The sequence below is a fragment of the Antedon bifida genome, chromosome 1 (assembly GCF_963402885.1).
Source record: "Antedon bifida chromosome 1, ecAntBifi1.1, whole genome shotgun sequence".
In the NCBI taxonomy this organism is placed as follows: Eukaryota; Metazoa; Echinodermata; class Crinoidea; order Comatulida; family Antedonidae; genus Antedon; species Antedon bifida.
Window position 1 is genome coordinate 31,606,060 of NC_136226.1, and position 15,466 is coordinate 31,621,525.

At 30.4% G+C, this 15,466-nt stretch overlaps 3 protein-coding genes across 3 annotated transcripts; 2 read left to right on the plus strand and 1 right to left on the minus strand.

Moving 5' to 3' along the window:
* Positions 1 to 15: 15 nt before the first annotated feature.
* Positions 16 to 2,830, plus strand: LOC144858701 (uncharacterized). The gene is made up of 4 exons (XM_078714801.1): positions 16 to 918; positions 1,093 to 1,230; positions 1,469 to 1,654; positions 2,310 to 2,830. Exons 1-4 carry the CDS (start codon positions 55 to 57, stop codon positions 2,781 to 2,783), a joined length of 1,662 nt encoding a protein of 553 aa, XP_078570927.1. The 5' UTR covers positions 16 to 54; the 3' UTR covers positions 2,784 to 2,830.
* A 3,806-nt stretch (positions 2,831 to 6,636) lies between these two features.
* On the plus strand, positions 6,637 to 8,253 carry LOC144836018 (DNA oxidative demethylase ALKBH2-like). The gene is made up of 3 exons (XM_078691193.1): positions 6,637 to 7,002; positions 7,268 to 7,410; positions 7,738 to 8,253. The coding sequence occupies exons 1-3, from the start codon at positions 6,637 to 6,639 to the stop codon at positions 8,033 to 8,035; spliced, it is 807 nt and encodes a 268-aa protein (XP_078547319.1). The 3' UTR covers positions 8,036 to 8,253.
* Positions 8,254 to 13,706: 5,453 nt separating this feature from the next.
* Positions 13,707 to 15,323, minus strand: LOC144836028 (DNA oxidative demethylase ALKBH2-like). The gene is made up of 3 exons (XM_078691202.1): positions 14,958 to 15,323; positions 14,550 to 14,692; positions 13,707 to 14,222 (listed from the first exon to the last, which is right to left on the minus strand). Exons 1-3 carry the CDS (start codon positions 15,321 to 15,323, stop codon positions 13,925 to 13,927), a joined length of 807 nt encoding a protein of 268 aa, XP_078547328.1. The 3' UTR covers positions 13,707 to 13,924.
* Positions 15,324 to 15,466: the final 143 nt, after the last annotated feature.

The following is a 15,466-nucleotide window of genomic DNA, read 5'->3' on the forward strand; positions in this document are numbered from 1 at the left end:
AAAGTTAAAATGAAAGACTACTTATATAATAGTAAGCTTTATAGCTCTCACGTAATGAAATGTGATCTTATTTCGGACACAACCCAGATCAGTAAAGAATTAAGAATAAAGATGTCTGTTTCGACAACCTCATCGCAAGATTCACAGAATGCAACGAATGCAGTACCACTACCAGCTGCACAACAAGAGACAAGTGCCGAACGTATAGGCCTAGACGACGATGTATCTAAAGAACGTCGACTATTTAGCAGCTCCGATCATAAACCGATTAGTTGTGTAGAACATCAAGAAAATATGATATCTAAAAGGTGTGAGAAAATGTACACTAAGTGGAAACGAAGCAGTCGACCCCTTGTATCTTCGAACGACCCGCTTTCAGAAATAAGTACAGATGGTAAGTTTACCATTGGACTCATTGGTAAAGAAGGTGGTCATCTTGAGCTAAGAAAAGGAGACATTCAGCTTTATATTCCGCCAGGATCATTGTCAGACGTCGGCGAAGAATATGTATTTATGTATGCAGACTCAGTCCATTATAACTTGGTTAAATATGATGTTATCATTTGCGGCCCTCCTGGTCTGCAATTTAATAACTCAGTTTTGTTAAGATTCCCAAACCCAAAATCACAAGATGATGAAAGAAGCTTAGTGAAATTCAGTGTTCAGGAACTTGGCAAACCTTTGGAGTGGAGGTCGCTTGACACGACAACCGATGGTTCCTTCTTTTTGGAAGATGGCAAAATAATGCTGCATATGATCAACCACTATACCGGAATCAAAGTTAATGCTGTAGTACCCGCAATTCAGCAGACAGTGGAAGAAAAATGCAAAGCCGTCTACGTTACCGCGTTTTTAGAACAGCAAAATCAACACTACTTTTTATTTCGAGTATTCTGCAGTAAATATTGTGCTTTAAAGGTAAATAATACTTTATGCTATCTACAGGCCATCCAACTTCTGCATCCATAAAATAGTCCTCATTTAGGCTAAAGTAATGTTTGATGAAACAGACAACTCAATCTTTGCTCCATTTTCAAAATTTAAAGTTTAAATTTAATTAACAAATGTATAAATCTTATAAAATTATTTCAGCTTGTGAATACAGAAGAATCCGAACGTGGATCTCGAAAAATGGGAAACCCAGTTAAAATGGGGTTGTTTCAACCACAAGACGAGGTCACTTTAAAAATGTTTGGTTGTGTGGGCTGCCTAGCGGAACCAACTCACTATGTAATTATACATTTTTGTTATATAACTATTAGGTAATCCTACTTCTTCCTAAGTTTCTGGAGATCGTGGTGGATTTTTGACATTTTGTCCCTAAGTACCGCGTATATCAGTAGATAGATAGTCTATGGTTGATAGACCTACACATTTCATTTATTTGTTTTTTCTGTACATTGAAAATTATAAACAACTACAATTAAGATAACCAAACATTTTTATAATCATTTATGTACCTTTTAAGAGCATCTGTGTCGCTGACGTCTTGTCTGATTCGGGATATATCCATCGCCAATTTGTGTTGGAAAGTTTAAGTACTACAGCTTGTCTTAAGTTCCAAGTTAATGTTGGTAGCAAGACTATTCATATTGAACGAGTTAAACTAGCTTTCACTAAGGCACATAGCACACCTATTAAAACGTTTAATAAGGTACGTTATGTATTTAAGTACACTATAAATATGCTTACTCGCCATATCTTAAATGATAGACCTATTTTTATTTGATTGGTTTCAGAGATAGGCCTATATTTTAAAATGATATTTCGATACAGTACATGACTAAATAATTATTATCGTTTCTATGGAGATGATGTTAGCTTCTTGTTTTGTTTTTAATTATCATCAAATTATATCAGTTATTACTATTTTTTCTTTTTTAATTTCATATGCATCCAACAGCGAGTAAATCGCCAATTACAGGATGGATAAACTAATTTATCGTGCTTATAAACTTAGTCTCGTTTGAGTCTTATGGAGTGGAGTTGAAAGTGTCGTGAGTTACTGGCACTAGGTCAGAATTGAACCCTGGGCCTAGGGATTGGAAGGTAACCACCAAGCTACAGCAGCTCAAATATTTAGGATGTGCCTGGTGTGTGATTTGTAGCAATGGCACAGAGTAGGCCCTTATTATTATTCTTACCATTCAATAGTCGAGTGACTCATGGTGTTATAAATTAGTTTATACCTCGACTGAGTGACCTACCACATACAAAATACAAGCAAGTCAATATTGTTAATACTCTGATATAAAATAACAATTAAACATTAGATTTTAGTATTCGTACGTGTATTATTTTTACAATAGATTGCAGAAGCTGATCACCTTTACCAGGAACCCGAATTTACATGCTCGCCGCTAAAAACACACATTCTATCACCTGAAATGCGTAGGGAACTGTCAATGGAACTTGATGTTTTAACAACAGTTAAGAGAGAAGGAGAACCTATGAGGTATTGTGACTATAGACGCTTGGCAGAATTAATGGGAATGTCTACAAGATATATAGATTGGCTTGGAGCTCCTAAAAATTGTCGAACAAGTAGTAGTCCGACAATTCTGCTGCTAAACAAGTGGGAAATCGAGTGTAGCAAGAGGCAATTATTGGTACCGAAGGCTTTAAAAGAGCTGGAAATACTGCTAATTGAACTTGGAAAAAGCGCCTGTATTGAAATTGCTAAAAGGGGCTATATCGCAAGAATGAGACAGTTCAAACATCGCCCTAGGGTCTATTCTGCACCACCCAGTATGTGCGTGAACCCTTACAAAAATGTTCTATAGAATAATTCCGCATATTACGGTAATTACTGTAACCTTTAAATCTTTAAACCTGTAAATGTTTTATATATTTTCTCATAGGCCTATATAAATATTGATTAATTGATAATAGGCCTACAGTATAGTATCTATACTATTCATACAGGAATTGGCATAAAATTAGGTATACTACGGAAATATAGTCAACTACATACAGTAGTCGTGCCATTCAAATTCAAATGATTATCTTTTACCTAACTGTACAAATAATTTGATCAAGAACTCTATTAAATACCATGGAGCTAATGGAATACAATCCATATAGATATTAAAATGTCATCCCAACCAAAATTTAATTATAATTCAAAAACTATCATATCTAAATGTAGATATGATGAATATTTAAATATATATATTTCATAAGACCAGATAATACCGGATAAAGTGATTAAATAGAAATTGTAGCTTTGTTTTCTTTTATATTGTATTAGTTTATGTAATTGTTTTTCTTTCGTATTTAATGTTATATTTGGATTGATCAAACTTAAAGTCTTTCTGACTTATGCCTCGCCTCCCCAACTACTTTTCTTTTCATTGTATTAGGCCTATATGCCAGTTTATCTATATAAATTTACTAACTATTTATTATCATAATGTTACATATGTTGGTATATTGTGGAACACAAAGAGAAATTGAATATTATCTGTTCCTTATACTGTAGGATGAAGTTGTTGGAATGAGTATTAATCTCAATGTGTTCAAATATATCGATCTGGGTCAATGCACAATAAATTCGCTCCATTCTTGTTCTTTTAGATTATAGGCCATACACTGTACTTATAAACACGATGTCCAGCAACTTGTATTGTGTCGCATATGCCTATGAATCCTGGGATTGTCTCCGATTTTGGAGAAATGATAGCTTCAGAGCATATGCAATTAACAATAATAATTAATAATATATACTTAAATTAACAAATTATTTAGATGACAGTTGAACCATGCAAGTTTCCCCAACAATATTAAATTTTATAACACCTTACCATTTATTATTATTTACAATTAAAATCAATTCTCACTTAAAGGACAACTTGACTCAGGACCATATTTGATTTCAGAACCATCGCGAAATTAAGGATATCGCCGCACGCGCTCGCCGTACAGCCGTCGCCGTAAACTGCTGTGACGTCACAGATGCATCGCAAAATCTACTTAATGAGTCCAGATAAGCAAAAGAAACAATACAAAAATTAACATATATATTTTTTACGATTTATTTACAAAGTGTGTAAATTTATGCGATGCAACTGTGAGTCACAGCAATTTACGGCGACGGCTGTGCGGCGAGCGCGTGCGGCGATATCCTTAATCTCGCGATGGTTCTGAAATCATGTACATCCCTAATATACGTTGTTAAAATATGGTCCTCGGTCAAGTTGTCCTTTAAGTATAATTTTTAAATATGCAATTGACTTTGGTGAAATATTTACATTGAAGACTTCAAAAAATGTTATATCGATTTCAGTTTTTCATGACAAATGTAAAATAATGTTAATTAAGTAAGTTAGGTCTATTTGTTTTGTCTTGTGTGGGTTCGTCCCACTTTTATTATGATACTCTGTTATCAATATGTGTGCATTTAGGCCTAGGCCTACAGTATATTTTTTTAAACATTTTTTTTCTTTCATTTATATGTTATAATGTTAAAAGTAGTTGCAATAAATTACAATTTGCTTATACTGTATAAAATATAATATTCACATTGAAGACTTTAATAAATGTTATATCGATTTCAGTTTTTCATGATAAATGTAAAATAATGTTAATTAAGTAAGTTAGGCCTATTTGTTTTGTCTTGTGTGGGTTCGTCCTACTTTTATTATGATACTCTGTCAGTATGTGTACATTCAGGCCTACAGTATAATTTTTTTAAACATTAATTTTTCTTCTCTCATTTATTTGTTACAATGTTAAAAGTATAAATTGCAAGAAATTACCATTTGCTTATACTGTATATAAAAAAAATGATTTTGATGTTATAAAACAACATTTGCATTCCTTATTTTACATTTTGTTTAAATTAATTAAAGTATATAAGTAACAAAATGGCAATAAAAAGACGATAAAAATTGATTAAAAGCGCCTATTTTTATCATCAATCGATCACATGTTCCTGATTTTTCTGTTTTCATTGTCTGTTTGGTAGAGTTTGGTGAAGTCCAAATCCATTATTGATTATGATCTAAATAAAAATAAAAGCTTAGTTGTGTCTCAGACTTGTGTCTTTAGGCCAGGATTATTCATTAGGTTTTTAATAATGATGCAATATTTGGAAACACCGAGAACATACTACTATGAATGTAAGTGTAAGGTGTATTGAATCAACCGTTTAGATCTATAGACTTTTGTAGCATAAAAAGACAATACACAGAGAATACGATATTTGACATTAAGTTAAGATATTTACTTGGCCACCGATGTACTTTAAAAACAATTGTGATACAAACAATGCTACCTATAAAGTATTACCATAAAACTACACAAGTATTTATAGCATAATTGTATATTCCAAAAAGTAAAAAGTCACTAAAAATACAAAAAAAAACAAAAGCTGTTCTTTCCACCTCTTGAACACAAGGTCATACCAAATTATTATTTAGATGCCTCTAGTATGTGAATTGTCTTTTAGTCAAAAGAATTATTGTTGTTTGGGAAAGGAAATCATTGTAGGCGTGTGCAACGCCATCAATAGCATCAGAAAAGCTATGTCATGCTCTGTGTTTTCCCAGTGAAAAATGATTGTAGGCGTGCAGGGCAACGCCTTCAACTATAGCAGTAGAAAGAAAGGTACTTCAGACAGAAAATGATCAGTCAGCCATGACTTTGGTGAATTTCCTGATTACGTAATATCGGTCTAGTCAGTCGTGATTATAACAATGGGGATAGTATAAGACAATAGAGTATATCATTTCACTAGAATTGTTATATAGATTTGTTATATATTAATATACATTATAATATAAAATTAATAAATATTAAATAAAAATGATATGATGATTTAGTTGCTTGTGATGAGAACAAATGGTTTACAATGGTTGAAGTCAATAGGTGTTATGTTTCGGATTATAATACAATGGTTAACATAGGGTAAGGAAGTGAGACAATATAGTTTTTGTAAGATTTGAATTAGTCATAGAGTCAATAAAGATGCACCTGGTTAATTAAAACTAGTTAATTGAGGTTTTTGCTTGATCTAAGCCGACATAATCCAAAGACATAAGTTTTTCGATCCGGATATTATAACAATGACTAAAACATTGGATAAGGAAGTAAAAAATTGTTGTAAGATTTGAATTAGTCATGTACTTGGCGGTATTTTTAAAAAGGGGTACAATAAAAGATGCACCTGGTTTAATTAAAACAACGTAACAAAATAAGTTATTTGATCCGGATATTATAACAATGACTAAAACAAAAAGATAAGAATGAATGAAGTTAAATAATAAGTATGTCTTGATTGAACTTTACCGACAGGTAATTAACCATCTTCCGGATTTGTTAACAAAGGGGAGAAATTGAAAGCAGTGACACGGGTGTTCTACATACTAAAGTTTACTGTAAGTTATCTATACAATTTTAACTTTTTAAATCATAAAAGGAAAAAAACAAAAGAAATAAAAAGGACGCTTCTGATGTCATGCATAAATTAATAAATGGTTACGTTTACAAAAAAAGAATTCTTTGTTTCCTTTTAAAATAAAACAAAAAGGGGGTAAAAGAGAGACGCTACTGACATCATGCATAAATTATTTTATATACAATATTCTGTGTATAATGTTGTAGTCAAAATAGACATTTCAGTAGATCTCTACCAGAATGAATGCCTATAAACCAACAGTTGGTTTCACTCATTCCAAAAGAAAATCCACAGAATGCAACGTACCTTCTGAAAAGGTAAAGGATGACTACACAAAGGAACCAACAGAGGCACGTAAAAGTAATGAAATAGATTTCACTCGGAAGCTAATCAAATCAGATAAGCAGCAGATGATTTCCCCATATTTTAAGTTTCCAGTGCACAAAATATCGAGAGAAAATTTAGATTGTGATTACATTCAACTTCTTGATAAAAGCTCAGCTGATACTTTGTATAAACAATGTGAGGAAGAGATTGAATATTTTACAGGTGATCTTGCAAAGGTGAAAGTGTTTGGTAGATGGTTTAATATACCTAGAAAACAGGTTAGTTTCTCTTTATTTTTTCTTCATGGTTTCATGACGTTAATGTAGGCTACATACTATTACGTTTAAAAAGATGCATTTTTACATTTTAATTACCGGCCTACCGCACTGTTTTCGTTTTATGCAACAGAATAACAGTTAACCAAGCCTACAGCACTGTTTTCGTTTTATGCAACAGAATATTAACAGTTAACCAGAATCCAACTGATTATAATTGTATATACATAAGAGAAACATTTTTAATAGTATGTTTCAACTCTGACAGGTTTCTTATGGTGATACGGGTTTAACATACACATATTCAGGCAATATAGTGCCAGCCTTGCCATGGCCACCGTTCCTGAAAGATCTTCGAGATTATTTGAAAGAAGTCACAGGGTTCTACTTCAATTTTGTTTTGGTTAACAGGTACATATTTATTATATATCTATATATGTTTATATTTGTTATAATTAAATAATGCAAAGCTTCCTTATGGTTACATTGTTTATACATTTTGTACATTTGATTTATTCTCAATTTTACTCTCAAGATTGTATAATTGAACAATATCAGTAATCAGTCTTTTCGTCAACTATTAGAATCTCTCACTTTTTTTATCTGCACAAAACTGTGTTTAATTATGTTGTATGGTTTATTGTTTTTATACTAAAAAGTTAAGTGCAAAAAGGATATTTATTTTCTAGCTTAAATTACAGTACAATTTTTTTATTTTAATTTATGTTTCTTTACTAGATATGCAGACGGTAATGATTCTATTGGTGAACATAAAGACGATGAGAAAGATATCAACAAATTTAGTTCAATTGCGTCCATTTCATTAGGTCAAACACGATTGTTTAGATTTCGCCATGGTGCTACACGTGGAATGAGACACAAAAGAAGTATTGAACCAGTAAATGTTGATCTTAAACACGGTAGCTTACTATTGATGAATTATCCAACTAACGAGTATTGGTACCATTCGCTGCCTAAAAAACCATCCATCAAACTACCAAGAATAAATCTGACATTTAGAGATATTAAAAGATGAGAAAAGGTCAGGATTACTTTAGAACGCAAATCTTATTAGCAACAATTCATGAACAATTGTTCTAAATGTAATAGTTACATGTATTTGTGTTTTATCAAAATGTAATGGTTACCTAGCATACATTATTATTGGCGGCTGTCAAAAACTATTTTTAACAATTCATTTCTTGTATCTTCCTTTTTTATTTATTGTAAAAAATTTTGAAATAATTAGTAGCATGGTACAAGGAATCGGCCCGGAAAAAAATAACAACAACTAATTTAATTCTTCTTTTTCTGTTGAATTATTATTATTATGTTTGTGATGTGTATTGCAATAGATTTGTTTAATGAAATAAGTTAATTATGTTTTGACTTAATTTATGTCAGTGTAAATTTGTAAAAGTAGTTTTCCTATTTTAATTCATGGTAAATTTATTTCTTGACTTAATTTAATTTGTTTTCTGTTCTGTTGAAGTATTATTATTATGTTTTGTAAAGTGTAGTGCAATAGAATGTGTATTGAAATAAATTTTGTTTTTAACAGCAACAATAAAAATGAAATTTGATCTTTGCGTGTTATTTAACTCCTGTATGATGTTTTTCTAATTTATTTATACCAAAAAAAAAACAAGTTTTTGAATTTGTTAAATGTAATTGCAAAAACACAAATGAATGTGATTAAAAAATATTCTGTTTACTTTTTTTTTTTATTTGAAACAGTAGCATTTTTAACAGTAGTTATATTTTATATAATAAGTGATATTACAAAAATAAACATACAAAATGTATAAAGCATAGACTTATTAAATTTAAATACAATTTCTTTATTTCAAAATGAATTTCATTTTCTACGTGTTTTCAATTTTAAATCTTTTAAGAAAGACACAATACGTACTGCTAAAAAAAACGCACACAAAAGAAGACAAATTTGAGACGCACGGTATGTAACGACACTTTCAATAAGAAGGCATATTATAAATGTATTTTTACCAAATTTATAAAGTAAATGGTTATTATTGAGAAATATACATTTTAGATAAATGATAACACATCTAAAATTAATTAGAGAGATCAATACAATATTGTGTTCATGATAATTTGTTTTGATGACTAGAGGAAGCATCTGAAGAAATTCAACGAAAAACAAGCGTTAACACCATACCAGTCACTAAGAATGCTACTACTCTGAAAAAAACATCTCCCTTCCTACACAGAAACAAATTCTGAACGAAAATAAAAAAAAAAAAAAAAAAAAATTAGTAATCGAAACACGCGCATTATAAATAAAATGAATAATTTAAGAATATTAGTTAAACTACGCACGAACAAAAAACGAAACATACTAACCGATTCATCGTCATTACAAAGTTCAAATAACGAAAACTTTTCCTTGAAAAATCCACAGGAGACACGTTTTACATTTTCTAACTGCAATTCAGTGTCACATTGTGTCGCAACACATGTACATACAACGAGTCCTGTCACAAGTCTGCCGACATTTATTTTTCTATCGCTCATCATTTGTTCTAATACATAATACAGCGCTTCCGAAGAAATATCTTTACACAATTCTAACACATTAAATTTGTTTTCCAACTCTTTACAAGCACGAATAGTACTCTGGAGGATGGGTGAATCCAAAACAACTAACCCCGTCAATTTATATTCAATGTATGCTAAAACCACTTCCTCTAAATCAACCATAACGCTCGACAAACAATTGATAATGGATGTAATGGTCAAGAAAGTTACAACTTAAAACATTTATTTTTGTTTTTTAAAAAGAAGTTGTAACATAGAAACTAATTTTGTCAGGAAATGTATTTTTATCATTTATGTGATTTATTTGTGTTTAGAAAGTTACAACATTAACATTTAATTTGGTCAAAAATGTGAATATACGGAGCCGATTGTAATTTTTAATCCTTAGTATAGTGAGAGATTTTATAAACAAAAAAAGAGCGAACGGAAATTAATGATTGCAGATTAGACATATAGAAATGGATTGAAATTGGAAATCCACATGATCAAAGAAAAGAAACCCATTGTTTCGACAGAAGCTATTGACAAGGGGTAACTAAAGCAAAACAATTACTATAACTCAAAGAGTCAGTTGCCCCTGACCATTGTGCTTTGTTTCTGTTCTGTATCTGTGTATCCGTAAACACCTCATCTTGTACCTCATCTTCTACATCGGCTTTTCTTGCCAGAAATAGGTGGTAGTCACCTACCGATGACGTGTCGTCATATACAATTCTCTCCTCTTCAGAAATTATTCTCGATCTATAATATTCGTCTTCTTCAGTATTAGATACATTTTTTAAATCAACGTTCATTGGAGGTGGGGGTTGAATCGCCAATAAAAACGTCATATCCCCGGCCATATCTTCCCTCTTATCTCCCTGCTCCTCTGCTGTAAAATAGGCACCAGTCATAGCTAGTATGTCTTCGTCTTCAAATTCTGAATCACTGCTTATATATATAACTTCTTCTTCGACATCAGAGTCCATAGTAAGATCAATGATTTCAATCACGGAACCCATAGTAACTAGTTGTTGGTTTTTGGTCTGTCTTGTCGAGCTCTGTAGCGTTGTAGAATGAGGTAAATATTACAAAATAATCGAGAGTTATATACAGTGAAAAGCGCTGTGTTCCTTTTGTTTCATTAAGTAGCTTCTCCAATGTCATTGAATTTAAATCATCATTCCGTTTTTCCAAAAGATTGCATTGTAATTACGGGAACTGTTTTAACCAATCGTCATTGTCATTCTGGTAACTTGTTTTGGTCCGTGATTCTAGAACTTAAAAATGAGTACTAATAGATAAGTTCAACGTTCAAGTGATCATCTTACTTAAAAAAATATAAATACAAATAATTATAACTTAAACTAATAACTAACTACTGAACTAATTTACTTGAATTTAAAATCCTAAGAATAAGTAAAAAAAAAAAAAAATTAACATCTAACGACAGAATTCATTTTTTTTTTTAAAGCATGCACAGGTGTTTTCAGTTGTAAATTTGTTTAATTATGAACAGAGAAAAATAAATTTATTTATATCACCGCGATAACCACTTCTGTATTTTATTTTAAGTGAAAGGAAAATAAAATAAATAAATAAATAATTACAATAAAATAGGAGTACCTGAACCCTGTGCTGGAGGTGGAGATTAAGAAAGAAACTACCGAACTTGAGTACAATGAAATAATGAGAACAATTGAGAAGGTTTTCATAGAAGAATTTATATTTATTCTGAATGACATGGTTGAACGTTATAACTTTCACGGCTCAAGATATGAACAACTGCTAACATTTTTTCGACCAATTCTGGCATTGAAACTTGTGGACAATAGCGCTACCCATTTTGAATGGGCACTAAACTACTTTCATTTACGTTGTATCAATGTTGATGCGTTCGATAAAGCCATAAAGTTGATTACAAATGATTCAGAACTTTTTAATAAGATTCTTAACCAATTGTAATTTGTACAAATTTAAATATTATTTTAACACTTTTTTTTAATTAATGTTATATATTTTTATAATTCTTATTTCTTTTCGGTAAATTTATTATTATTATGGTTGTAAAATATATTGAAATAGAATGTGTGTTAAAATAAAGGTTGTGTTTTTTCTTTTAAAAGCAACAACGAAAATGAAATTTGATCTTTGCGTGTTATTTAAGTATTTGATTTATTTTTTAAGTTTTCATTTGGGTGATTGAGGGTAATGAGTATGGATGAGTACTTAAGAAAAGTATATTACGATCCTAAACACCCCGGTAGTATTGGTGGTGTAAAATTTAATTATGTTATACGGTAATTACTCTATTCAAACTGTGTCATCCTTTGTAAATGTCATTAGCTTCTGTCGAAACAATGGGTTTCTTTTCTTTGATCATGTGGATTTCCAATTTCAATCCATTTCTATATGTCTAATCTGCAATCATTAATTTCCGTTCGCTCTTTTTTTGTTTATAAAATCTCTCACTATACTAAGGATTAAAAATTACAATCGGCTCCGTATATTCACATTTTTGACCAAATTAAATGTTAATGTTGTAACTTTCTAAACACAAATAAATCACATAAATGATAAAAATACATTTCCTGACAAAATTAGTTTCTATGTTACAACTTCTTTTTAAAAAACAAAAATAAATGTTTTAAGTTGTAACTTTCTTGACCATTACATCCATTATCAATTGTTTGTCGAGCGTTATGGTTGATTTAGAGGAAGTGGTTTTAGCATACATTGAATATAAATTGACGGGGTTAGTTGTTTTGGATTCACCCATCCTCCAGAGTACTATTCGTGCTTGTAAAGAGTTGGAAAACAAATTTAATGTGTTAGAATTGTGTAAAGATATTTCTTCGGAAGCGCTGTATTATGTATTAGAACAAATGATGAGCGATAGAAAAATAAATGTCGGCAGACTTGTGACAGGACTCGTTGTATGTACATGTGTTGCGACACAATGTGACACTGAATTGCAGTTAGAAAATGTAAAACGTGTCTCCTGTGGATTTTTCAAGGAAAAGTTTTCGTTATTTGAACTTTGTAATGACGATGAATCGGTTAGTATGTTTCGTTTTTTGTTCGTGCGTAGTTTAACTAATATTCTTAAATTATTCATTTTATTTATAATGCGCGTGTTTCGATTACTAATTTTTTTTATTTTTTTTTTTTATTTTCGTTCAGAATTTGTTTCTGTGTAGGAAGGGAGATGTTTTTTTCAGAGTAGTAGCATTCTTAGTGACTGGTATGGTGTTAACGCTTGTTTTTCGTTGAATTTCTTCAGATGTTTCCTCTAGTCATCAAAACAAATTATCATGAACACAATATTGTATTGATCTCTCTAATTAATTTTAGATGTGTTATCATTTATCTAAAATGTATATTTCTCAATAATAACCATTTACTTTATAAATTTGGTAAAAATACATTTATAATATGCCTTCTTATTGAAAGTGTCGTTACATACCGTGCGTCTCAAATTTGTCTTCTTTTGTGTGCGTTTTTTTTAGCAGTACGTATTGTGTCTTTCTTAAAAGATTTAAAATTGAAAACACGTAGAAAATGAAATTCATTTTGAAATAAAGAAATTGTATTTAAATTTAATAAGTCTATGCTTTATACATTTTGTATGTTTATTTTTGTAATATCACTTATTATATAAAATATAACTACTGTTAAAAATGCTACTGTTTCAAATAAAAAAAAAAAGTAAACAGAATATTTTTTAATCACATTCATTTGTGTTTTTGCAATTACATTTAACAAATTCAAAAACTTGTTTTTTTTTTGGTATAAATAAATTAGAAAAACATCATACAGGAGTTAAATAACACGCAAAGATCAAATTTCATTTTTATTGTTGCTGTTAAAAACAAAATTTATTTCAATACACATTCTATTGCACTACACTTTACAAAACATAATAATAATACTTCAACAGAACAGAAAACAAATTAAATTAAGTCAAGAAATAAATTTACCATGAATTAAAATAGGAAAACTACTTTTACAAATTTACACTGACATAAATTAAGTCAAAACATAATTAACTTATTTCATTAAACAAATCTATTGCAATACACATCACAAACATAATAATAATAATTCAACAGAAAAAGAAGAATTAAATTAGTTGTTGTTATTTTTTTCCGGGCCGATTCCTTGTACCATGCTACTAATTATTTCAAAATTTTTTACAATAAATAAAAAAGGAAGATACAAGAAATGAATTGTTAAAAATAGTTTTTGACAGCCGCCAATAATAATGTATGCTAGGTAACCATTACATTTTGATAAAACACAAATACATGTAACTATTACATTTAGAACAATTGTTCATGAATTGTTGCTAATAAGATTTGCGTTCTAAAGTAATCCTGACCTTTTCTCATCTTTTAATATCTCTAAATGTCAGATTTATTCTTGGTAGTTTGATGGATGGTTTTTTAGGCAGCGAATGGTACCAATACTCGTTAGTTGGATAATTCATCAATAGTAAGCTACCGTGTTTAAGATCAACATTTACTGGTTCAATACTTCTTTTGTGTCTCATTCCACGTGTAGCACCATGGCGAAATCTAAACAATCGTGTTTGACCTAATGAAATGGACGCAATTGAACTAAATTTGTTGATATCTTTCTCATCGTCTTTATGTTCACCAATAGAATCATTACCGTCTGCATATCTAGTAAAGAAACATAAATTAAAATAAAAAAATTGTACTGTAATCTAAGCTAGAAAATAAATATCCTTTTTGCACTTAACTTTTTAGTATAAAAACAATAAACCATACAACATAATTAAACACAGTTTTGTGCAGATAAAAAAAGTGAGAGATTCTAATAGTTGACGAAAAGACTGATTACTGATATTGTTCAATTATACAATCTTGAGAGTAAAATTGAGAATAAATCAAATGTACAAAATGTATAAACAATGTAACCATAAGGAAGCTTTGCATTATTTAATTATAACAAATATAAACATATATAGATATATAATAAATATGTACCTGTTAACCAAAACAAAATTGAAGTAGAACCCTGTGACTTCTTTCAAATAATCTCGAAGATCTTTCAGGAACGGTGGCCATGGCAAGGCTGGCACTATATTGCCTGAATATGTGTATGTTAAACCCGTATCACCATAAGAAACCTGTCAGAGTTGAAACATACTATTAAAAATGTTTCTCTTATGTATATACAATTATAATCAGTTGGATTCTGGTTAACTGTTAATATTCTGTTGCATAAAACGAAAACAGTGCTGTAGGCTTGGTTAACTGTTATTCTGTTGCATAAAACGAAAACAGTGCGGTAGGCCGGTAATTAAAATGTAAAAATGCATCTTTTTAAACGTAATAGTATGTAGCCTACATTAACGTCATGAAACCATGAAGAAAAAATAAAGAGAAACTAACCTGTTTTCTAGGTATATTAAACCATCTACCAAACACTTTCACCTTTGCAAGATCACCTGTAAAATATTCAATCTCTTCCTCACATTGTTTATACAAAGTATCAGCTGAGCTTTTATCAAGAAGTTGAATGTAATCACAATCTAAATTTTCTCTCGATATTTTGTGCACTGGAAACTTAAAATATGGGGAAATCATCTGCTGCTTATCTGATTTGATTAGCTTCCGAGTGAAATCTATTTCATTACTTTTACGTGCCTCTGTTGGTTCCTTTGTGTAGTCATCCTTTACCTTTTCAGAAGGTACGTTGCATTCTGTGGATTTTCTTTTGGAATGAGTGAAACCAACTGTTGGTTTATAGGCATTCATTCTGGTAGAGATCTACTGAAATGTCTATTTTGACTACAACATTATACACAGAATATTGTATATAAAATAATTTATGCATGATGTCAGTAGCGTCTCTCTTTTACCCCCTTTTTGTTTTATTTTAAAAGGAAACAAAGAATTCT

Bases quoted from the DNA above. Each gene is read 5' to 3' on its own strand.
- LOC144858701 (XM_078714801.1), top strand. From the start codon at position 55: ATGAAATGTGATCTTATTTCGGACACAACCCAGATCAGTAAAGAATTA. The intron at 919-1,092 runs GTAAATAATACT...AAATTATTTCAG, and splicing joins GTAAATATTGTGCTTTAAAG to CTTGTGAATACAGAAGAATC. The intron at 1,231-1,468 runs GTAATTATACAT...GTACCTTTTAAG, and splicing joins TAGCGGAACCAACTCACTAT to AGCATCTGTGTCGCTGACGT.
- LOC144836018 (XM_078691193.1), top strand. From the start codon at position 6,637: ATGAATGCCTATAAACCAACAGTTGGTTTCACTCATTCCAAAAGAAAA. The intron at 7,003-7,267 runs GTTAGTTTCTCT...CAACTCTGACAG, and splicing joins TTAATATACCTAGAAAACAG to GTTTCTTATGGTGATACGGG. The intron at 7,411-7,737 runs GTACATATTTAT...TTTCTTTACTAG, and splicing joins AATTTTGTTTTGGTTAACAG to ATATGCAGACGGTAATGATT.
- LOC144836028 (XM_078691202.1), bottom strand. From the start codon at position 15,323: ATGAATGCCTATAAACCAACAGTTGGTTTCACTCATTCCAAAAGAAAA. The intron at 14,693-14,957 runs GTTAGTTTCTCT...CAACTCTGACAG, and splicing joins TTAATATACCTAGAAAACAG to GTTTCTTATGGTGATACGGG. The intron at 14,223-14,549 runs GTACATATTTAT...TTTCTTTACTAG, and splicing joins AATTTTGTTTTGGTTAACAG to ATATGCAGACGGTAATGATT.